The following is a 24,744-nucleotide window of genomic DNA, read 5'->3' as shown; positions in this document are numbered from 1 at the left end:
GGTAACTCACGCTGCTGCAACGAACCGCAAACAGTACCACGATGAACAATATCGCGATGAACAGTATCGTGATGAACAGCATCGACGATGAACAGTGTCATCGATGAACATTACCGCGATGAACAGTACCGCGATCGGATCTGATGATGTGCGGTTTTTAGGGTTTTAGCGATTTTTAGGGTTAGGGCTTTTTGAAGGTGGTTTTATTTCTCTAGAGCAAACTCGTGCTGATAACGTGTTGTAAACTGTGTAATCTTATTAACACATAAGAGAGTATATATATGAGTTTACACGAGAACACAAGAAGGAGATAAAACCTAATGGACCTTGGACCGGTTATGGATTCCATCCATATGATTTATAACATATGATGCTAAATTAGGAAAATCTCTTAATTTTAAATTAGTAGTCTAAGTTATATCTCTATGTATGATAGATTCTAAAAGCTGAAATAACTATTGATCGTTGTGTTCTATATGAAAACCAAAAGTGTATGTATGAAAGCCAAAATTTCGATGGATTTCTACCAAAAGAAGTTGTTAATCATAAGATTCAAGTAAAAATGGAAGTTAGTTGAAACAATGAGTTTAGAAAATAAGAAAATTTGTTTTAGTTTTCAATTTACAAAATAAATAAATTAACCTAATATTAAATTCTAAAAACTTAATAATTCTAAAGTGTTAGTCTCAAATGTTCAAGAAAACGCTAGGCGCTAAGCGGGCGGTGATCGGTGCCTAACGCCTCGAATGCCTAATCGGGGCCTAGGCAATTTTTAGGCGGTTTTGACGTTTATAACATAAAATATTATATATAAAAGTTATATAAAATATCTATATAAAACTAAAAATTATGAAATTATAAACAAAAACTAGACATAACATTCATTTATATTTATATTAAACGATATATGAATATTTCTTACTACATATATAAATAAAACTTAATTGAAATTGAAAAAATTCATTAACAAGATCTATGTAATTTTAGGCGGTAAAAGCGGTTATCTAGGCGTCACATGACAGCCTAGCGCCTAGTCGGGGCCTAGACGACCGCTTAGACCGCTTTTTAGAACACTAGTAAACTATAAATAACCATCCAAAACTTAAAATGTTAGATAAATTTTAAAAGCCGAAATAACAAAGAAATTCTCTTTGGTTTTTCGGAATGTGAAGCATTATTGAGATTAGTTCGAGAGAAAAAAAATAGGGGCAAGGTTATGTGACTCCAAAGACATATATATTAAATACCATATGATGTTTTATCCTCAACTCTAAATCAATTTTGATCCGTTTTATCGATAAAATTATTAGATCTGTTAAAAAAGTGACCGCGTAGATGCAATTTAGTATAGTTAAAAAAAATAGTTTGGGTTGAATTCCAATAATCACGTTTATATATTTTGGTGTTGTGCTACTCTGTTTTGATGTTGTTGTCAAAACTGGATAGAAAAGATCACCAAAAAAAAAACCTGGATAGAAAAAGTTTTTGGCCATAAAAAAACAAAACAAAAAAGACATTCGTATAAACAAAATTAACGTACACTTCATCAATGTGTAACAAAGCCAAAATGTCCGTACGTGTCGTGAAAACAAAACCAAATTATTCGAAAAAAAAACAAAATTAAAACATAGATAGCAGACTCGAATTATACAAAATAATACTAAATCAATTACCATTTAATTATACGAACGACGAAAATTAAAACCTTAACTTTTTTTAATGATTTAAGGTTGACTTTCTCGCGTTGAATTCAGATTCTATATTTGTTATACCTATAAACATGGAATCAATTAAGACTTATTCAAATCCAAATTTGTTAGTAAACCAATTCAAATTGACTAGCAAACTAACTTTCTATAGAAATGTACTAAATAGAACGTGACGCAGATAAGAGCTACCGTAAGATAAACGAAAACAAAAATTGTTTTCAAAAGAAAAAAACAATGACAAAATGGAATGTAGTAATGGTAATATTGTTGGTGATGATTGCTGCGATAGGAGTAGAAGCAAGACATAAACATAGAAAGACTTGGATAGGTTGCTTTCGGTATTGTTCTCGCACTTGCAGCGAGTACGATGGAATTTGCTTTGAAGATTGTAAGATCAAATGTGGTGGTCCTACTCCTCCAAAAACTAATTCAAGGTAGAATTTTATTTTTTCACTAATTTTTTATGATAGAGTGGTACTTATTATCGTTAGAACGAACTAATCCGCTCCATCTAATCTTCTTCGCAACGTGGTAAAATATCATGATTGCGGGTTTACCTGCCAATAGACAATAGTGTGCGTTTAGCGGTTTAAAATTGTCCCTCATGATAGACTAACCCTAAAGGCCTAATCTGTTTTTAAACCTTTAAAACTTTAGTTCGAACATGTTCCATGTCATGACATTTATACTTAACATGCGGGTTCTTGATTCGAATTAACACCCTTGCTTGTCACACTTTATGTCTTGAATTTCGTAAATAAAATGTGAAATTTTGTTTTATTTTACTTTTCAATTATATATTTGATACATGATTAGGAATTTACATGGGAAGAATTATACGTACAATGAAGAAACGGAGGTTCGAGGAAAGAGAGATTGATAAAATGAACTCATGTAGAGACGACAATCATATCACTATTTACTAAACCACTAGCTAGTGTTCTTTAGTTTATGTGTTGTTTCGTGGAAGTTCAATAAAAAGACCATTCAAACATAGAGGCTTGCTTTTCATAAACAATATTATTTCCAAATAAAACCAATGTATAAAGAATTATATGTTATAAGACCATACATATATACTGGTCAAAGTGTCAAAAAAAGAAAATGTAATCGTTTAAGATGTGTTTGAATAATACTTTTACCTTTTTCAAAGATCATTTTTGTCTTTATGCATTAGTTGTACTCTTGTAGCAAGAGATATCTTCATGGGCGATCTCTGGAGAGATAAATCCTATGTCACATTATTCTTAGCTTCAAAAGACTTTGAAACTCAGCTCCTCTGTAATCAATATTTGGTCCCTCCATTCGCAGTGATCTTTCAATCTAAGCTCTTAAGAGTCTATCGCCGAGGTCATCGGAATCTCCCTGCTGCTAGATTTGATGCTCATGTTACCTTACACTTTACCTTACTCTTATATAACTATCTAGCATGTATACACTAAACCCCTCAGCATAGAGATGCTCCATCAGTAGAGGCTTCCAGAATCGTTTCTCCTTCTTCTAGGGGGTTCAGAAATCATTCGTCCTTATAATCTGAAGGGTTCAGAATCATTCATCCTTCTTCTGAAGGGTTCAGAAATCATTCGTTACTTTCCGCCACAACCAATCAAAAATCATTCATTAACGTTGTCCGACACTTTCCGCCACAACCAAGAAATCGCTGGAGTTGAAGGATAGTGATGCATACATTCAAAAAACCCTTATCAATGGCCCGATGTCCATTGAGGGATATGACACTTCGCTTCATGCATTGAGAAAACATTTCTCTTCATGCGGAAAGATCAAACATATTTATGTTCCAAGAGACTTTGAAAGTGGTACCCTCAAGAGAGTTGCCTTCATGAGGATTGAGGGAGAAGGTGCCGAAGACAAAGCATTGGAACTTAGTGGAACTGACGTGGGAGGATGGACTGCAATAGTTAAGGCTGCACCATGTGATGCGTTCATCACACCAGAAACTGAACCAAAGCTCATTCAAATAGGATGCACTATACGAATCACACCCGAGAAGGACATACGTTCATTGTGTGAACCATATCAGCTCAACAACAAAGATTCAAGGCAGGAAACCACTTGGAAAATATTCTCAGATCATCTACACAACCCCTCGAAGAAGAATCAGCCCAAAAGGAGTTCCTACGAAGGAGTTATTCAATTTACAAATCGGATGATTCCCAGCTTACCCGATTTGGACATATACGGGTTCATTGGAGCTTTCCAACCAGACCAGAAGGATTTAAGCTATGTAGTAAATGTTCCTACATTCTTGACTCATCAGAGGAGTTCGTCGAATTGGAATCAAGTCAAAACCAATTTTTGTTTAGAAGATATTAATTTTCTAAACCAGAATATTCTCGGCTTGCCTTATTTGGAAGCTGACGGGTTTAGTCACTTGCAAACCAAACTTTGGCGTCCAGGAGAGTTTCTAATACAACTAGGAGCTTCTAATATCACCTCAAGCTTCATTCTCAGCCATTGGATTAAGTGGATTCCATCTTGGCCATTCATACACCAAGACTTTCCATATCTAGACTCAATTGCCTTCCATGCACTCCAACAGCTAAATACATTAACCAAGAAAGACCATGACTTTTGGGAGACTCTCCATGAACCAGAGGCTCTTAGAACGTGGATATGTGAAGAAGATATCAAGATACAAGCACTTTCCAATTCTGGCGCATTCACACCTAGCATTCAAGCTCCAACGGCTCATTTCCTTTGTTGGCGACATTTGCTTTAACTTTTGTCATTATTTTAGAATAATTTAGCTTCTATATTTGCTAATGACCGTTTGTAGGTCCTGTAGACGAGCCTATAAAGCTCATATAACACAATTGTACCATGGACCTTGATCATATTAAAGTAATAAGAACATTTTCTTCTTGTCAAAGTTTGAGTCTTTGTCGTTTGTTCATTAGTCTTAAGTGAGTGAGTCTCTTAGGCCTATTTGAATCTGCGGATTAAGTTTGTTGATAAGTTCAACATCCTTGTTTCATTGATCGAGTGAGTCGATTAACCCATTGATTGAGCGAGTCAATCATACTATCTCCACATCGTTTCCATCCTTCCGCAAGATTAAGCTTGGAATCTCTTGATCATTGAGTGATCATAAGTTGGATTGGTTCCAATCTTATATCACCATGGCAGAAAGAAACCATGGATCCTTGGTGTGCTGCTCTTGCTGAGAGAAAGACCAAGGAACACAGTCTAAACGTTACGGGATATGACACTTAGCTTCTTGTGATTGATATCGAGATGGCGGTGTGTAAATATCTTTCTTCATGTGGAGAGGTCACGCGAATTGTGGTTCTCCCTAGCTGTGTTTGCATTTCTATTATAGGAGAAGGCGCTAAAACTAAGTGGATGTAACGGGGGAGGAATGACCCTTGTAGTCAGCCCTGTTCAGCTTGTACCGGAAAATGTAAGAGAAAGAAGCCGCTCAACCAATATTACTGGCTATGGCCATGTTCGGAACGTTGTCGCTGCGACTACGTTCGGCGACTGAAAATTAAACGTCAACAACGGCAAAAAGAAATAGTAGAAGTGTCGCTGCGACTACTTTTACAGAGGATGCCGGTGTCGTCGGCGTCGCTAGAAAAAACGGCGACAGTTATTATAGTCGCTGCGACTATTTTTACGAGAATGATGATGTTACTCTCTCACAGACTTGACGGGGAAGTAGTTATAATTTTCGGTCGCCGATCGCTGACGCAGCGATTACAAAAAGAACACGGCCTATATGCCCACAGGAAGCCGCTCCAATATTACTCACTATATGACCCGAGTTACATAAATTTTCTCTTGCTTTCTTGATTCTTGATTCTTGATTCTTGGTAACAAATTAAAAACATCTCATTAGTTTCCTTGTTTATACTCTCTTAGTAGAAGACGAACCTCTTTGGTGTTTTTAACTGTGTGTACAATACAACTGCTCCTTTCTCTACACAAACAGGTCCTACCGATTTGCAAGCAATGGACTGGATTTATCGGCCATGTTTACCGAAATCTTAGCGTTATCTCCTAATCTTTTCCTAGCACGAAATCACACTCCCTTAGAAAGACCTGTTCTGTTACTTGGATCCTAAAACTAGTGAAGCAAAATGTGAAGAACAAAGTTATGTCCTTTAGAGATCAAAACCAACTCTTTTCGCTTTGGACTTACTCTACTTCTTGATTCTGCACCTGTACACTCCTTGATTCTGCACCTGTACACTCCTATACAATAGAATTTCTCTTCGGGGAGGCTATCATTTATCGGTATGTTCTCCTCCTCGACCCATAGTCTAGACAAGTGATCCTCGACTCCATTCTCAATTCCTTTCTTATCCTTTATAACCAAATCAAACTCTTGGAGAAGTAACCGTCTAAACTCTTGGAGAAGCAAATTTGTATCCGTTTTAAATATATCGAATAACCGTCTAACAAAAATAGATAAATCATAATCCATTAAAAATCTGTATTCAAGAAGTAAACATAAACACAAATCATTTAAAATCTGTATTCAAGAAGTAAACATAAACACAAATCCCAAAATTAAATTACATATGTTTGTTTTAAAGACTAGCCATAAGGATCAAACAATTTTACAAATCAAAAACAGATAAGAAACAAAGCCAACAACAAAAGTGGAAGAAGCTTCTGTATGTTGTTACCAGATAAAGCTCGAGACTTGGTTCCAAAGTTGATAACTTTATTCTCTGCAAAATCACCCACAAAGAAACAGAGCATAAACATCAATAAACAGAGAGACAATATCTCCATTAATGAAAGTCAGCATTAGCTCAAGACTTAACTGCATTCTTTAGGATGACAAAGACATCTTAGAGCAACACCACAGTTACCATCTGGTCTCTCACAAGCGATGCATAAATCTGGTATGTGACCTTCGACTTCCATAGAAACCCTAGCTCTTAATTTCACTTCCTCTGTTCTAGAGACATGGAAGAGACCAGTTGAGGTTTTGAAGTAGAGTTTTCCAGATCTGCAGGTTATGAAATTAGATGGGTTTGAGATTGGAGTTTTACCACAGTAGTAGATTTCTTCTTGTGGGTTTTGTGTGGAAGGTGAGAAAATTAGAAAGAAGAGGAGAAGAAGAAGGAGGATCTTGCTGGGAATTTCTTGCATTTCTGTTTCTTTCTGCTTTGTTGCTTTGCACAGTAATTTACAATGAGAGTGATTTTTAGTAATCCAACCAAACAAAAGTTACATATAAAGTTACTTGCCCAATAAAAAAAAAAAGATACATATAAAGTTACATACAAGTTCTTAAGACTATTTTTATCTTAAAAGAATTTCATTATTTACTCCAAAAAATAAAGTAACAAAGAGTATTATTTCATATTCGAAGTTTTACCGTTCATATTTCTATTTTGGAATCAAAGTTTTATGTTATCTACATGATCTTCTAAATGTTATATGTTAATATTTTGTAATTAAGCAAAATTATAAATAATAAAGTTAGTTGTCAAATTAATTAAAATTTAAAATTCAGTGATAAAACTAAACTATTGGAATGCTAAATTGGAAATAAAATTCTAAACGATTGTAATGCAATTGAAAATAAAATTCTACACCAATGATAAAACTAAAAATACATAAAGAATATCATAACTCAAAAACGCTTAAAACGATGGTACTTATTTAATAATCTCGACTTATGATTATGAAACCACTAAAATCATTAAAGTATCATCTAAAACGAATCAGATACAATGCAAGTAGAGTTTGTTTGTATTGTTGTTGTTGATCAAAAAGCACTATTACATACATAAGCAACGACTATTGGGCCCAGGCCCATCCTTTTCTTTGTCCCTTCTTCTTCTTCTCTCTCTTTCGACGGTTATCTTTTAAAGGGTTCAGGTTCTCTAGCGATTGCTCAAACTTTTCCGATTGCAATCTCTGGTTATGTTAATGAGAGAGCGGATTCGCGATTCTCTGCCTCGACGATCGTCTTCACCTTCTCCGACGAGTGACCGTGACAGGAACGAGTCTAGCGTGATTAAACCCGGCGATGTTTCAAACCGTTCCGATCAAATCGATGTGGTTTCTCACGGAGTCGAGGACCGGGAACAAGATATTGATGGTACACGGAGAGATTCTGATCTGTACGACGTAGAGATTCAAAGACGCACTGGATTTTCTAATAAGGACCGACGAGAAGAAGAAGAGAGAGACGATGAACGTTATGTGAAACATTTTCATCTGCAGGAAGATTCCGGCAAACGGTATGTGGAATCATCGAGATTCATCACATCGCATAATCCATTGAGATTGAGTGACGAATCTAAGCCCTCTAGATTCATCACATCGCATGATGATGAGTATTCTCCATCTCATGGGAAGAATGTGCTGCTAAAGAACGATGAAACTAATCGATTGGAATCGATTTCTCGCGAGTTTAGTGATTCATCTCGTCATAGTGAAGATGGTAGAGACAGAGATACTGTTAGATATGAATCATCACCTCTGTCACAAGTAGGGTCTAGTGTGGCTGATTTCCAAGACGAAACCTCTAGGCTTGTTAGTTCAGATTCTAGATCTTTCGGTCGTGTGAATGATTCCGATGAAAGAAGAAGACTTGATTATGATGGGAATCTTTGTGCATCCCTTGTTTTACAGGCTAGACGTGTTGATGATCAACAAGTGAATTCCTTTTATAAGCGTGGAGACCATGATTCACCAATTGTGAGCAAGTGTGGCAAAGAGATAGTGGATGAATCTCGCAATCATTATCATATAGGCTCTGATATAGCAATGAGAGAGTTTCCCAGTGTTAGGCATGAGGTCAATAATGTGGCTAGAGAGAGTGATCTTCTTATGCAGACAAGAGGATCTTTATCAAAATCCCATGTCCGTGTTTCAAATATAGCTGATGTTGATGCGGCCGATACCCATCTTGAGTTTTGCAGGAAAGAGAGGATGGCTGACCATTATGAGTCTGTGAAGGAAGATTATCCTTTTGTGGAGTTGGGATCAAGAGTGGTGAATGAACGAGATGATAAGGATGATCACTACAGGAACTTCTGTAACGAAGAAAGGAAGGTTGTTTATTTGGATAACAAATGTCAACCACTGAGAAAGGATTATCAATGTGATGGTGTTGACAGTATGAAGAATCTTGCTTTCAGTGAACCATATGCTGTCGTAGATCAAGATGATAACGGTTCACAGCGCATAAATCGCTGCTTAAATAAAGAAAGGGAAGCATATTTGGATAATGAGAGAAATGCTGTTTTTTCAGATGATAAAAGACGGGAACTGAGAAACGAGTATCACTGTGGCAATGATGGTAGGATGCATTCTGAGGTAGATAGGGCAGATATTTTGGTAGATCAGGATGGAAGAGGAGTGCAGCTTCAACGAGTATGCTTAAACAAAGGAAAGGCAGCATACTTGGATAATGAAAGGAAGGATGTTTATCTGAATTACAAAAGCCGGCAACTGGAAAAAGATTATGACTCTCGCTCTGATGCTAGGATTTATCCTGATGTCAACAGATTAGATATTCTGGTAGACCGGGAACGGGAAGATGTTAGAGGTTTAAGGTATAGAGGAGGGTCCTTAAATGATAGGAGGGAAACATATTTACCTTGTGAAAGTCAGCAACTCTTAAATGATCATGAAACTAACTCCTATGGCATGATGTATCCCGATGTCAACAAATCAGATATTCTGGTAGACCGGGAAGATTCCAGAGGTCTAAGGTATAAAGGAGTGTCCTTGAATGATAAAAAGGAAGCATACTTGCAATGTGAAAGCCAGCGACGCCTAAATGATCATGAAACTGACTCTTATGTCACGATGCATCCCGATGTCAACAAATCAGATATTCTGGTAGCCCATGAAGATGCCAGAGGTTGGAAGTATATAGGAGTGCCCTTAAATGATAGAAAGAAAGCATATTTGCAACGTGAAAGCCAGCAACTCCTAAACGATTATGAAACTGACTCGTATGTCATGATGCCTCCTGATGTCAACAGATCAGATATTCTAGTAGACCATGAAGATGCCAGAGGTCTAAGGTATAAAGGAGTATCCCTAAATGATCGAAAGGAAGCATATTTTCAATGTGAAAGCCAGCAACGCCTAAAAGATCATGAAACTAACTCTTATGGCATGATGCATCCCAATCTCAATAAATCAGATATTCTTATAGACCGGGAAGATGCCAGAGCTCTTGAGCTAAGAAGAGTATCCTTCGATGATGGAAAGGAATCATACATGGATTATAGAAGGGGGGATGCATATCCGCGTTACAAAAGCCAACTGAAGGAAGATTATGACTATGGCATTGATGACAAGATTTATCGTGATGTCAACTCTTCAGATATTATTGTAAACCATGGAGATGCCAACGCACTAGAGGTTAGAAGAGTAGCCTTCCGTGATAGAAATGAAGCATATTTGGATAATGAAAGCAAGGATGTTTATGAGCATTACAAAAAACAACCACTGAAGGACTATGACTCTGGAATTGATGAAAGGATGTATCCTGCTGTCACCAAATCAGAGACTGTGGTAGACCAAGGAGGTGCTAGAGCTCTAGAGCGTAGAGGATTATCCTCGAATGATGAAAGGGGAGCCTATTTGCACTATGAAAGCCAGAAAATCCTAAGGGATCATGAAATTGATTCGTATGGGATGATGCATCCTGACGTCAGTATATCATCAGCTGGCAAGCAAGATGAGGAAACTCTTCGAGGCAGGAGATATCTTTTTGATGGTCGAGATCAAGTCTACTTGGATGATGAGCGCTTGCAACGACGAAATGGTGGTCATGTTCAAGTTCATGCCAATATGAGATATCCAGATGGTAGACAAGAGGTTTATCATTCAAATGATCCAATACTGCGTACAAGAGATGATTATGGTCTTAGAGACGACGCAAGTGAGGTTATATATGAGAATATGGCTTATGATTACGACTACGGTGATGCTAAGCAATCAAGAATGTCTTATGAGAAGGAAGATAGGGAGAGGCTCCGCGAACGTGAAGTAGCGTATGATTACAGAGACAAGCTAGGGAACTATGCAGTGGATGGAGGAACAAGCAAAGACCAATTCCGATACTTAACTGATGAAAGGAATTTTGGTAACGTTGATCACACATCAACTCCGCGCCGTCGATTATCTGCGAAAGAGCGGTTAGGTGGGCGTGTCGAAGAAGATTCACGTGTTCATGTGAAACATAGACTGCATCAGGTTAGAAACCCAAAACTAAAAGGTAAGTCCCATAAGAGGAACCTCTGCTGAGGTCGTCGCTTCTCTCAAGATTGTTAATTCCTCCAAACAAGATTGAGAGAGAAAAGCTGGCTTGTGGGTTCTAAGTTAGGATGTGAAAACAAGGATCCTAAATTTGTAATCTCAGTTCTTTGTTGGTCTGAGAAACAGATTCCAGGATTGAAGTTTTTTGGCAATTACTCAGTGAGGAAGGATATGAGGATATTATCTTGGTTAGTAGATATGCTTCTTTTGGCGTTGAACTTGGGCTTAAAATGTTGAGATTTGTCTGTCTTTTAGATTGTTTGGTCGGTGGTTGATATATCGACCTATCAAGTAGACAGTGGTTAACCTAGACGTTGGTCTATTTTGGTTTTTGGTATTGATATTGACATGGGAGATCAACAAGTAAATAACTCAACAAGTTTATATAATCTGACAACTTTTTCTTGTTATAATCTCGACACATGAAAGATTTCTCGTATTGTAGTATTCATGGTGACTCCTTGATAGAACTGTTGAAAAAATTTCTGAGACGGAGTAAGACGCAAAAAAAACAAGTGAAAACAAATCACAGTTCAAACTGGTTTTGGTCATCTCTCGGTCCAAGTGGATTCGGTTTACTTGTTATGAATGACAAGAAAGAAGAAAGTAAACTAAACCGATTGATTTATACAGAATCTCTGATTTAATTAGATTTGGTTATGGATTGATTCAGTTCGGTTCAAATGATGAATAGCTATACCGGTCTGGTTTTAAAACCCATGAGTCAAACCCGCTTTTATCAATAAACCTTGAATGACGTCATCTGCCACGTCATCAGAACACTAAAACGCTACCGTTTCATTTTTGACTCTCCCCTTGTTCCTCTCTTCTCTCTTCTTTTCGCTTTGTTGCTGCTCTCTTCTCTTCTCCGCCGGAAAGTCGTGAAATCTCTGCGACTTCATGAATGAAGAAATCGTCTCATCTCTCTACTGAAGCTAAGCAGACTTGAAATTTCTCTGTATAGTCGTTCTTTAAGTTTGATTTCGTACGTTCTTCGTGTCTTTTCTTCTTTAAGAGATGCGCTCCAAGGACAAAATCTCCTACTTTTATGATGGTATATTCATCTCTTTCTCTGTTCTTCTTTCTTTAAGAAAAAAATCCAATAGTTCTTAAGAATTGAGGTCTTTATTCTTTATTCATCTAAGTTTTCACTTGTAACTCTTGAGCAAGTTTTATCCACTTGAACTGCACTACTTGGTGTCTTTATTGCTCAATAGATGCATCGAAAGGTCGAATCTTTCAAATCTAACGTCTAGACTAAGTAAAGGGTTACGATTAGTTTGGGAATACTCCAGGTCGATTTAGTTTTTGAGTAGGGTTTTTGATGAAAAGAAGGAAGGGTTTTAGGTGAAGTTTTTGATTTTTCGATTCTTTGGATCTAGTGTAAGCTTAAGCTAGAAGCCTTCTTGTGGTGAAAACGACTCTAGTTCTTGTGAAGTTGACTTCTTTGATTGTTTTGGTCAAGTCTTTGTTACTTCTTTGCTGAAATATGAGACCCTAGAACTTTTTGTTAACTTTAGCATTGTGTATAAATGTTTCAAATTGTGTTCTTTCGAGGTTCCTCTCTGAGAAAATTTTATAGACTTGATAGTTATATAACCTCCCTTTTCGTACTTCAAGATGTTCTGCATGATTCAAACTCTGATGAGAGTTTCAGATTTTTTTCTTGTTGATGATGGGAGCCTTTTTGTGGCAGTTTATATGAAATTTTGATGTTATGGTTGATTGTTTTTTTTTTTTGGGTTGCAGGGGATGTGGGGAGCGTGTATTTTGGTCCGAATCACCCGATGAAACCTCACAGGCTTTGTATGACTCATCATCTTATCCTTGCATATGGCCTCCATAGCAAGATGGAAGTTTATGTCAGTCTCTTGCTCATCTTTCATGTTTCTTGTTCTTGATCCTTTTATTCCTTTTGTTTATGATCTCACTGTACATCTTGATTGAAATCTTTGATATGTTCTCTATTGTTTCAGCGTCCACACAAGGCATATCCTATTGAGATGGCTCAGTTCCATTCTCCCGACTATGTAGAGTTCCTGCAACGAATTAATCCAGAAAATCAGAACTTGTTTCCCAATGAAATGGCTAGATGTAAGTTGTGTATCTTCATTAATTGGTTTTGCAATCTACATGTTCTGCTGAAATTAAGTTACTGTGATGCAGATAATCTGGGAGAGGATTGTCCTGTGTTTGAAGATCTGTTTGAATTTTGTCAAATTTACGCTGGCGGGACCATAGGTAAATACACACAGTTGGTATTCATCTTTGCTTGTGACTTTAGAGAAATGACTGACTGAAAATTTTGTCTATAGATGCTGCACGCAGATTAAACAACAAACTCTGTGACATTGCTATAAATTGGGCGGGCGGGCTGCACCATGCCAAAAAATGTGATGCATCTGGGTTTTGTTACATCAACGATCTTGTACTAGGAATTCTTGAGTTGTTAAAACACCATCCCCGTGTGCTATACATAGATATAGATGTTCATCACGGTGATGGAGTTGAAGAAGCTTTTTACTTCACTGACAGGTACAGTTACAAGTCCATAACACTACTTCTCGAAAGTTGTTTCTATAGAAATTGATTGCCAATATCTTTGAATTTTGTTATGGCAGAGTAATGACTGTTAGCTTTCATAAGTTTGGGGATAAGTTCTTTCCAGGGACAGGCGATGTTAAGGTAGTAATATTCAGAATTCATTTCCTGATTTGTGAGGACGGTTTCAATATGTTTGGATGAATTTTCATTGTGATGTTTTTTTTCTTTTAAAAGGAAATAGGAGAAAGAGAAGGGAAATTTTACGCCATTAATGTGCCGCTGAAGGATGGAATTGATGACAGTAGTTTCAACCGTCTGTTCAGGACAGTAAGTTCTTGAACTGAAACAATCAAATTCTCAATGCTTTCACTGTTTTTGTGTGTTTGATCATTTCCTTTGATCTCTAGATAATTTCCAAGGTTGTTGAGATATATCAACCGGGTGCAATTGTTCTTCAATGTGGGGCAGATTCACTAGCCAGGGATCGACTAGGATGCTTTAATCTCTCTATTGATGGTGCTTTTTCTTCTTGTAATCAAAAATCTCTTTCTCTCTTTCAATCTCTTCTTTGCTAGTTTCTGTGACTCAGATTCTGAAACGACTTTCCCTTATGCATTTCCCAGGACATGCTGAATGTGTTAAATTTGTGAAAAAGTTCAATCTTCCCTTACTGGTATCATCTATCTCCCTCGATTTATATCCACTACGGCTTTTTGTAATCTTAAGTTCCTCTATGACGAAGTCAGTATTGCTTGTTTTTTAGGTTACAGGAGGTGGAGGATACACAAAGGAGAATGTAGCTCGGTGTTGGACCGTTGAGACTGGCATTCTTTTGGACACAGAACTTCCTAATGGTTAGTAAATTTCTTAATGTTTGTTATAGTACGGTTAACGTCACATGCTCACGGGTTAATTGTTCTGCAGAGATTCCTGAAAATGACTACATCAAGTATTTTGCGCCGGATTTTTCTTTGAAGATACCAGGTGGTCACATTGTAAGGAGCTCTTATGTCACTTATAGTTCCTCATTGCTTTAACAAAATCTATATACTTGATGTTTTGTGTTTTGAAATTGAAACAGGAGAATCTGAATACCAAATCATACATCAGTTCGATCAAAGTGCAGATTTTGGAGAACTTGCGATACATTCAACACGCTCCAAGCGTACAGATGCAGGAGGTAAACTCGGATCATCATAGGACAACTGATGCTTTAATCAATCTTCTTTTTTTGGTGTTATCTTAACACTGATCAGTTTTTTACTTGAATTTCATAGGTTCCACCGGATTTCTACATACCGGATTTTGATGAAGATGAACAAAACCCGGATGTACGTGTGGATCGTAAGTATCGATAACCACCTTGAAATCTAATCCCTTTGTTTTCTCAGTGACTAATGTTCGATTGTAAACGGTTTGATTGTTTCAGAGCGTTCGCGAGATAAGCAGGTCCAAAGAGACGATGAATATTTCGATGGGGACAATGATAACGATGCTTCGTAACTTCGATTCTTAGAACAGAAGACAATCCATTGTTGTTTATTTTTTGTTTGGTTATGAGAATTGTAATGATAACAACATTTTAATGGCTATTGGGCACCAAAACCACTAATTGATTCCAGCTTCTTCATCTTTTTCTCTTGGTGTATATTAATGGAGCTTTTCTTGTTCATTACTTCGTCACTGTTACAGTTTTTGATTTACTTTTTTTTCAGTTTGGTTATCCAGAAGTTCAATTTTGATCAAATTCAATTCAAGTTATATAAGACACTAAGAGCATCCACAGTGAATAAACTTGAGTATATATGTTAGAATATTTTTTATGTGATAATAAAAAAAAAAGAGAAGAGGGAGAGAGATAATAGAGAGATAATAGAAAGGAGAGTGAGACATGTAGCACTTACACCCGTTTGTAAGTCTACAAACATTTTTTTTTTTTTTTTTCACAAACATCTTACAAACATCTTTTTTCTCTTTCATCACTATTTGATTATTTTTGTTTTTTTTTTTAATTATAAAACCCGAACAAAAGTTGCGCCTCTATGTATGGCCTAAGACCATACACAGTGGGATAATTTTTAGAGGGGTGTGAGTAATAAAAAAATCGAAAATAATAGAATAGTGCGTTTGGAGACTGAATCCGGGTGTGTGATAACACTCGGGTGTTATCTCACTTGTCTTCCTATGAGTGGTTGCGATGAATAAAAGCAGCAGTTTTAAGCTTGACAACGATTTTTGTTAGTCTTTTTCTTCATTTCTAAACTTAACCTCTTACATTATTTTAATAATAAATTACCACTAACACACATCCTCCCACTTGTCCCGTATGCCCTAAAGATGCATAAAAAAAATAGATTAAAAAACACTAATGAGAAATACTTTTGAATAGGAATAATTTAGGTAGATCTGACTGAAATCGAATGTCAAAAAACAATGTAGAGAATAATTTAACAAATAAAAATAGATTTGAAAACCAAAATTCAATGATTATTAACAAAATCTGAGAAAGAACAGAAAAAAAAATACTGATCAAGAATTTGAGGTTTTCTTGATAAAAATTGCATCAGAGTCATGGAAGTTTATGATTTCCAACACTGCTCAATAATTTGAGCTTCTTTTATCAATGGTGATTAACTCATCATTTGCAATCAGATGGGTATACAACTATAAAAAATCATTAGAAAGAAGTGAAACAAAAAACACAATTGTATAAAAGAAACAGAGAAAATGATAAACAAATCGAGAGAATAAAGAATTGGTTTCATTGTGCAGAATTGCAGATGTAATTTATTGGGGGCTGCGATTGATGTAGGGTTTTACATATATATTTATACGAAGGTGGTCAAAATCTAACCCTAGGGTTTAATGTGTTAACCATGGTTAAGTTAACCAATAAAAATTTAAAATTCTGTTGTGACTTGTGAGGAATATAATAATCCCAACAGAGATTTACCACTAGGTGATTCGTTTTTTTTTTTCTTTTTTGGTTTACTACGATTCGATTTTGTTTGGATTTTGATGGTTTCAAGTTTATTGGTTCGATTTCTAAGGCTTTGAATGATTACGGGTACGGCGATAAAACCGTTTATAGATTAAATTACCTTTGGTTTAATAATATTTATAGATTATAGTTTATGACTGCTGCCAAAAAAAAAAAGAATAGTCTTAAACTAAATCTGACCGCTTTTACATAAAAATTTGGTATCCGACAGATTGTTGTCCGCCCAAAAATAAAATAAGATTTTTGGAATTTCCATGGATGAATTTCCAAGTTTTTATGGCTTAACATGAAAAATTCAATGAAAAATGTTCCAAAATCTCCCAAAAAGAGTTTCAAAGTCAAGCAACAACACCAATATTAGACAAATTCCCTCTTTCTGTCCATACACATCTAATATACCCTCTGCAAATATACATCAAAATATATCAACCATGGATTATTAATTTCAACACTCCATGACTAAAATCACACATCTCAACTTCCAAAAGAAATTGATTAATGGGCTTAACCAATCTTTAATTAATCAATCTTTAATGGGCCTTTTCGGCTTCCCAAAGGCCCAAATATACAACAATTCCTGCAAAAAATAAAACCGACGGGTCCATCTTCGACCAACGGAATCGATTCGCCGGTAAACACAAAACCTCCGTAGAAAGATCCAACGGCACCAATTTCCAGTAAACTCAATTTCACTTTTCTTAAATCAAATCCTTTCTTTATTCTATCATTCTTAATAAAGAATTTATTAATTTATCGTGTTTATTAATAAATCAAAACCTCCCGACTCGGGACCGGCCAAATTTATTAATTTATTGTGTTTATTAATTTATCGAATATTAATTTATAGAGGTTCTACTGTACTCACAAATACTTGTACTCTCATACTTATCATTGTAATCTGTTGATCTTCATCAATAATAAAATCCTTTCGTTCTTTAGCAATTCAACTCTCAAAGCATCATTGAAAATCTAGCCCTTTTTGTCCATAAAAACTAATAACAAATTTCGAGTGTGGATTTTAGCACGCACAATTACCTTTGGTTTAATATCCATAAATTATAGTTTATGAATGCTGGCAAAAAAATAAAAATTATCGTAAACTAAATCTGACCACCTTTAAATAGAAATAAATTTGGTATCCGACATATTGTTGTCCGCCCAAAAATAAAATAAGATTTTTGGAATTTCCATGGATGAATTTCCAAGTTTTTATGGCTTAACATGAAAAATTCAATGAAAAATGTTCCAAAATCTCCCAAAAAGAGTTTCAAAGTCAAGCAACAACACCAATATTAGACAAATTCCCTCTTTCTGTCCATACACATCTAATATACCCTCTGCAAATATACATCAAAATATATCAACCATGGATTATTAATTTCAACACTCCATGACTAAAATCACACATCTCAACTTCCAAAAGAAATTGATTAATGGGCTTAACCAATCTTTAATTAATCAATCTTTAATGGGCCTTTTCGGCTTCCCAAAGGCCCAAATATACAACAATTCCTGCAAAAAATAAAACCGACGGGTCCATCTTCGACCAACGGAATCGATTCGCCGGTAAACACAAAACCTCCGTAGAAAGATCCAACGGCACCAATTTCCAGTAAACTTAATTTCACTTTTCTTAAATCAAATCCTTTCTTTATTCTATCATTCTGATTCAATCGATTTTGAAAGATATTTGAATTGTGTTTGCTACTTGATCTGAGTTTTTGAAAATTTTCTTCTTCACATTTCATGGATGCTTGTAGATCGTGGTTGTTTGATTGAAAAAATAGTCACAATTCAGAAAGTTATGCTTTGTTCTGTCTTACAATTGTAGGGTTTTGGATCAGTAATGTTCAATAATCTCAAGTGTTGTTTAAGCTTCTGAACTATATCCATGGATCATGCAGAACTAACTTTAGAGCAGGTTTGTGATTTTATTTTGCATACATTTACTTATTCATTAAGTAAGTAAATCTGCAGAATTGTTAGGATACACAAAAAATTTATGGATTTTGACTGATTCAATCTCTGTAGGTATTGAAAAGAGACATACCATGGGAGACTTACATGACAACTAAGCTGATTTCAGCAACAAGTCTCCAGCGTTTAAGGCGGTACGGTAAGAAACCCGAAAGTGCAAGGGCACAGTTGCTGGATGAAGTAAATCTTCTACAAAGCTTTCTTCTGATTAGTGGTTGAAGTTTTGTAGAATGATCATGCAAGCGTTTACCTTGTTGTTATGAAGTTATAATATGTGGTGGTGTTATTGCAGGATGGTCCAGCTTATGTTCATCTGTTTGTTAGCATCTTACGTGATATATTCAAGGAAGAAACAGTTGAATATGTTTTGGCTTTGATTTATGAAATGCTCTTAGGTAAATGAAACCTAAAGATATGTGCTTTTAAATTTTCTTCATTTAGTTAGATACCTATTAATATTAATGTATCAACTGTTTGACAGAAAACCCAACACGAGCTCGTTTATTCCATGATAAATCTTTGGTACATGAGGATACTTACGAGCCTTTCTTGAGGTGAGCGCCTACTATGGAATAGTGTTATGACTGTAGTTTGGTCTAGTCAAGTATTATTTCTAAGGATAAAGTCGCTTATTGGATCAAATCTGCTGTTTCTGCTTTGGAAAAGTCTAGGATTTCTTGCATTTTGCTCGTTCTCTTACTTGACCTATTAACGTGTCAGATTTCCTTTCTAGTTTTCTTGTATTCAAATGAAACCTGACCTTTCCTAGTGATAGGATATGGCTATCTCTCAAACAAGAATCAATCTGTCTGTGTGTTCTGTTTAGGACATTTCCACTTGACCTGATTTTTTGGTCCTGCACATAAATTGTAGTGGTTCCAGCACAAGATTTCGTTGCTTTGTCTGTTCTATTACCTTGGTCCTTGCTCGTTTTTCTCTGAGATCCTGATTTGAGTCGGTTTATTAAATTAACTACAATCTTCCTGCCAAAGGGGGAAACATATGCAAAACTCAATTGGGGGAAACTGCTTTCAGTTACATTTATGTTTGATTTTGTCTGCTTATCTTTAAAAGTAGGCAAGCTAAAAGATATGTTCTTTTTCAGGTTGCTGTGGAAGGGAAATTGGTTCATTCAAGAAAAAGCTGCAAGATCCTTGCCTGGATAATAAGGTATTCAATACTGCTTATCTATCATACTTCTAAATCTGTTGTTTTGTATTGCCCCCTTACTCTAAAGTCTGGGCTGGACAAATGAGTAACAATTAGATAGTTCTCTTAGAAGGAAAAATTGCTCTCTTTTCTTTTGTCATAATTTATCACTAGCTAATTCACTTGATTTGTATGCTTTCGGCCGACAGCTTCTGTATGAAACATGTCTTTGTGTGTGGCTTCCGTCATATTATGAACTCGCAATAGAGTACTTGGCAACATCTAGGACAATGCAAAGGCTCACAGAAGTAGTTAAAAGCTCGACTAAGGAAAAGGTCAGCTATGTTTTCTTGTTTGGCTTGGCCATTAACTTATTGCAAACTGGTTAAAGATCAAATGACATTTAGTTGATAAATCACAACCTATGTCGTGTAATACCAAGATTTTTGGTTTTTTTTTATTGGTTTTGGATCTTTAATTTGCATAAATGTGGGTGTGGACCGTGTGATGCGCTTGTTTTGTTTATCTGACGGTATTTTGTCTTACAGGTTGTGAGGGTTGTCATATTGACATTTAGTAACTTACTTCCTAAAGGTACATTTGGTGCTCAGATGGTTGATCTTTGATTACCGCATATTATCCACAGTCTAAAAACACAAGCATGGAGTGACGAGGTAAGAAGGCATTTAAATCATAGCCTGAGAACTGCTGCTTATTAGTTGTTTTAATGGGGAAGGTGAATTTCTTAAATTTCTGCTAAATCTACAGCAAGAAATCTGGTTTATAGAAGTGATGCCGATAACATTAGATGTGTTTTAAGTACATGGTCATGGTTAAACCTGTTAAATTCTGAACTTGTAAGGACTTGCTGGATGCATTGAACCAACTAGAAGAAGGGCTAAAAGACAAGATCTGGAAATTGAGTTCTTTTGACCATCTTGTTATAAGCAAGAGGTTCTTCTTGGCCATCTTGATTGGAACCCAATGCACAAAGAGGCCAATTTCTGGCGTGAGAATGTCACAAGCTTTGAGGAAAATGACTTCCAGGTATTTCTTCTTTTAACCAGTCTCGGGAGTCAAAGTGTACAAAGCTGGCTGATCTTCCTAATCACCCGTTAAAACTTGTTGGATACAGATACTCAGGGTCCTCCTCACGATCCTTGAGACGTCAAATGATCCAAGATCGTTGGCGGTGGCATGCTTTGATCTATCACAGTTCATACAGTTCCATGCAGCGGGGAGAGTGATCTTAACAGACCTCAAGGCGAAAGAACGAGTGATGAAACTGATGAACCACGAGAACGCCGAGGTCACCAAGAACGCCCTCTTGTGCATCCAGAGGCTTCTCTTGGGTGCGAAGTACGCTAGCTTCTTGCAAGCTTGATGGGAACTTTGCATGTTTCTATAATATGGAAAGTAAACAAAACACACACAAATTGTGTCCAAACAAAACATGCATCATCTGTTTATTATTATCCCGGAAAATATCTGGGTTGTTTTTTTTTCCCTTCTTTTGTATGTATCTTATATCTTATATATATTATATATTATATAATATGACAAGATTTTTTCTAAGAAGCTCTATTATCATGCCATTTGGCATCCTATACATATGACATGTGTCCCTCTCCAATTAATGGTAATTAGTGGTGATTAATTTATAATTTTTTAATTAATTGATTAATTTATAATTATATTGTGGAAAATAAATTTCAAGAAAACAACTCAAAGCATATCTTTCTAGACATTATAATTAGGGAGAATAACTAGAATGACCCTTATATGGGGATTAATAACTAGAATGACTTATATTTTTTAATAATAACTAGAGTGTTCTCGTTTTTTTTTAATCTCCAAAATACCCCTATAAAGCTTTGTACAGAAAATCATAATAACAAAAATGCCATTAAAAAAAAAATGCCAGCTAGGCAAAAGTTGCTGTTATTTACAGAAAAACCTGTCATTATTTACAGTTTTGCCACTGATCTCTGCGAATTCAAATAAATATGTAGAAAAAATCTGCCACCGATTTTAGAAATCTGCCACAGATTTTATAAATCTGCCACCGATTTATAAATCTGCCACAAATTTAATTGTATCGACTTGTTTTCTTGCCGATTTGTTTTTAAATCACAGATTTGTTCTACAGATTTATTTCTAGCACAGATTTAGTGTACAGATTTTTTCATAGGTTACTACCGATTTATAGGCTATTACAGATTTTTTGTCTACCACAGACTTGTCGTACAGATTTTCTTTGATGACATCGCAGATTTCCTAGGTTTCGCAGATTTATTTCTACAGATTAGTTTTTCCTACAGACTTTTTGTCAATCACGTTTCCGCAGACTTATTAATAGTACCTACTGACATATATTAAGTCTGTACGTTGTTGCAGATTTGTTACTGCAAAAGATAATAACTAGCCTGACTCTTAGTGATCACAAAGTTTTACCTCTTGACGGCAGATATATTATGAATCACAGATTTATTTCCCATCATCACAGATATATGTGTCGTAGTTCTTGCAGACTTAATCTAGACTTAACTACCTTTTTAGTTGTCACATACTTATATTCTACAGACTTGTTGTTACACTTTGACCGCAGATATAGTTTTACAGACTTATTTGAAGACGCCACAGATTTGTTGTTACACTTTGATCGCAGATTTATTTGGTCTCTAGATTTATGTTGTCACAAAATTATTTGGTCTTTATTTTCATCATGCCAAGGGATTTTGCACTTCCAATACCAGAGCATGTTGCGACTAAAGTGTGTTCGCCACCTATTCCGAAACAACAACCAGGTAGACCTAAAAAGTCAAGATTTAAATCTGCCCTTGAGAAAGCCATGGAGAATAAGAGGCGTAGGAAACAACACACGTGTACCAGTTGTAATGAAACTGGGCATAATCGTAAAACATGCAAGAATGCATAAACTTGATGAAGTAGTCTCTGTTGTAAACTTTTGTTGTATTTTTCAAACTTGTATGAGTGTTGTTATGGAACATGTAAGACGTCTGTATTGACAGATTTATTTTATATATTTTAAAATTTATTGAGCTAGATCTGGTAATATATATAATAATTTAACCTGCGATACACCACGGAGCAAAATTATATTTTCTGTATTTTATATAATAATTTATAATTTATTAGATTTTTAAATTCATACTATAAAATAATTATTTGTCATTTACTTATTTATATTATAATTAATTTAGTTGAAATATATAAATATTGTTTTTGAGTTGTTGTATTTGTTTACTTAAATGTGTTAATTTGTATTGATGTACTTTGAAGATTTGTAGGTGTAGAAGTGATGTAGTGTTAATATTGGCAAGCATTTATAATCATGAACTATTATAATAATTTGATATTATTTTGTATCTAAAAATTTACCCGCGGTATATTGCGGATTGATTTTTAAAACTAAAAACTTTAAATTTTAAGTTATATTTGTTTGCTAATATTGTTTGGTTTGTTTAGTGTTTAAGATAATATCATTATATTTTTATTTTTAATTCTAAGATTTCACCAGTGCTACATCGTCCCGTATTAATATCGACTCAAACTTGTCCCATCATATAACATCGTCCCATAAAATAAACAGCATTTTGTTATTTTCTTTTTAATAATAGTTTTATTTAAAAGACATATAATTCGAGTCAATTTAAAACTTTGGTTTAAATGGTTGATATAATATATATCTATATATATATATATATATATATTTTAATTGTAATAGAGTTCAAATATTATAAACTTTTTATAGAAATTAAATATTATAAATACTCTAAACATTTTTTAAAGTTTAAATAGTTATAATGTTCAAACTTCTTATAAATTATTATAAATTTCAAGTATTCATATTTGAAACTTCATAAAAGTTATAGTTTTATAAATATTTAAAACGTTTTATAAAGTTGAATTTTACAAAAGTTTAAATAACTATAATATTTAACTTTTTAAAAGTTTCAATAAAATAAGGAATCAGAGTAAACCGGATAACAATTTTAATTTTGGACGCCTGATAAATCAAGCTTCCTTCTCATTTGTATTCATAATCATTTTGGTCTTTCTATAGTATGACTTTGAACCCCTTTTTTTTTTTGGTGTGCACCAGGGAAAACTCTCCCTGAATTTATTAATAAAAAGAAAAATTATTACATCCTAATCCGTCATGGAACCGTAGTTCCAACAACATCGTCTCTTAAAATTGAATCACCAACAACAGGAACCGAAACAAAAGCATGGAAACCAAGAGGCAAAGAGAACGCATAGTTAGCTAACCCGTCCGCAAGACGGTTAGCCTCTCTATACACATGAGTAACCCGGACAAACCAGTCCCTCGAAATGAAGCCATGGCACAAGAGTACTATGAAAGACAGCAGATGAGAATCCCAAATCCCTGTCGTAAGAAAAGCAACCACCAAACTCGAATCCACTTCCAGTACTAACCGTGTAACTCAGTGCTCCCATGCCGTATACAGCCCATAATACACTCCCCATAGCTCGGCTAGCGGAGCGGAGAATCTCCCAATATTTAAGGCAAATCCCCCGCACCACTCTCCAGCACTATTTTGCAGCACCCCACCTACGGTGGCTAGCCCCGGATTCCCTTGGGACGCTCCATCGGTATTCATCTTGCTCCAACCATCCTCCGATCCGGTGCCACCCAACCAACCATCCTCTCCACGCGGGGCACCTGTGAGCTCTTATTCAAGATCTTCAAATTTGCCTCCGTCACTTCCTTTGAAAGATCCTTAATGAATTTCACACGGTCCTGCATTTTCCGTTTTTACCAAAAAACATTGTCACACCTCCACTTCCAACCCCACCATACCGCCATTACGAACGTGGTGGACCAATCTCCTGCCTCTGTATTGCTCCCTGCACACAAATTCTCAAAGAGCCACTCTAACAAAGATTGGTTAAAGAAAACCTATCTCTTTCTTATAGGTACAATTCGATTCCAGATCCCCGCCATCGCTGGACAATCTCGAAGCACATGTATGATGGTCTCTACTCCTCCCTTACACACTTAGCAAATATCAGTATCACCAATGTGTCTCCTCTTCCTCTCTGCGTACGTCATAA

General features: G+C 35.6%; 4 protein-coding genes and 2 pseudogenes across 4 annotated transcripts; 5 read left to right on the top strand and 1 right to left on the bottom strand.

The window, feature by feature from the left end:
* The first annotated feature begins 1,883 nt into the window (after nt 1-1,883).
* Nucleotides 1,884-2,250, top strand: LOC9313422. Its single transcript, XM_002877308.2, has one exon. It carries the CDS (start codon nt 1,944-1,946, stop codon nt 2,145-2,147), a length of 204 nt encoding a protein of 67 aa, XP_002877354.1. The 5' UTR covers nt 1,884-1,943; the 3' UTR covers nt 2,148-2,250.
* Nucleotides 2,251-3,423: 1,173 nt separating this feature from the next.
* LOC9311749 lies at nt 3,424-5,214 on the top strand (annotated as a pseudogene).
* A 965-nt stretch (nt 5,215-6,179) lies between these two features.
* Nucleotides 6,180-6,895, bottom strand: LOC9313421. Its single transcript, XM_002875634.2, has 2 exons — nt 6,503-6,895; nt 6,180-6,406 (listed from the first exon to the last, which is right to left on the bottom strand). The coding sequence occupies exons 1-2, from the start codon at nt 6,831-6,833 to the stop codon at nt 6,300-6,302; spliced, it is 438 nt and encodes a 145-aa protein (XP_002875680.1). The 5' UTR covers nt 6,834-6,895; the 3' UTR covers nt 6,180-6,299.
* Nucleotides 6,896-7,470: 575 nt separating this feature from the next.
* Nucleotides 7,471-11,379, top strand: LOC110228429. Its single transcript, XM_021025953.1, has one exon. It carries the CDS (start codon nt 7,614-7,616, stop codon nt 10,959-10,961), a length of 3,348 nt encoding a protein of 1,115 aa, XP_020881612.1. The 5' UTR covers nt 7,471-7,613; the 3' UTR covers nt 10,962-11,379.
* A 357-nt stretch (nt 11,380-11,736) lies between these two features.
* On the top strand, nt 11,737-15,192 carry LOC9313420 (histone deacetylase 9). The gene is made up of 14 exons (XM_021024610.1): nt 11,737-12,027; nt 12,723-12,835; nt 12,950-13,067; nt 13,140-13,214; nt 13,289-13,508; nt 13,595-13,658; nt 13,752-13,844; nt 13,925-14,033; nt 14,141-14,190; nt 14,281-14,371; nt 14,442-14,512; nt 14,599-14,697; nt 14,795-14,861; nt 14,947-15,192. Exons 1-14 carry the CDS (start codon nt 11,991-11,993, stop codon nt 15,018-15,020), a joined length of 1,281 nt encoding a protein of 426 aa, XP_020880269.1. The 5' UTR covers nt 11,737-11,990; the 3' UTR covers nt 15,021-15,192.
* A 2,943-nt stretch (nt 15,193-18,135) lies between these two features.
* On the top strand, nt 18,136-21,145 carry LOC9311748 (annotated as a pseudogene).
* Nucleotides 21,146-24,744: the final 3,599 nt, after the last annotated feature.

Source organism: Arabidopsis lyrata, assembly GCF_000004255.2.
Source record: "Arabidopsis lyrata subsp. lyrata unplaced genomic scaffold ARALYscaffold_5, whole genome shotgun sequence".
In the NCBI taxonomy this organism is placed as follows: Eukaryota; Viridiplantae; Streptophyta; class Magnoliopsida; order Brassicales; family Brassicaceae; genus Arabidopsis; species Arabidopsis lyrata.
The sequence above is the reverse complement of the archived record's forward strand: the minus strand, read 5'-3'. Positions and strand labels throughout refer to the sequence as shown.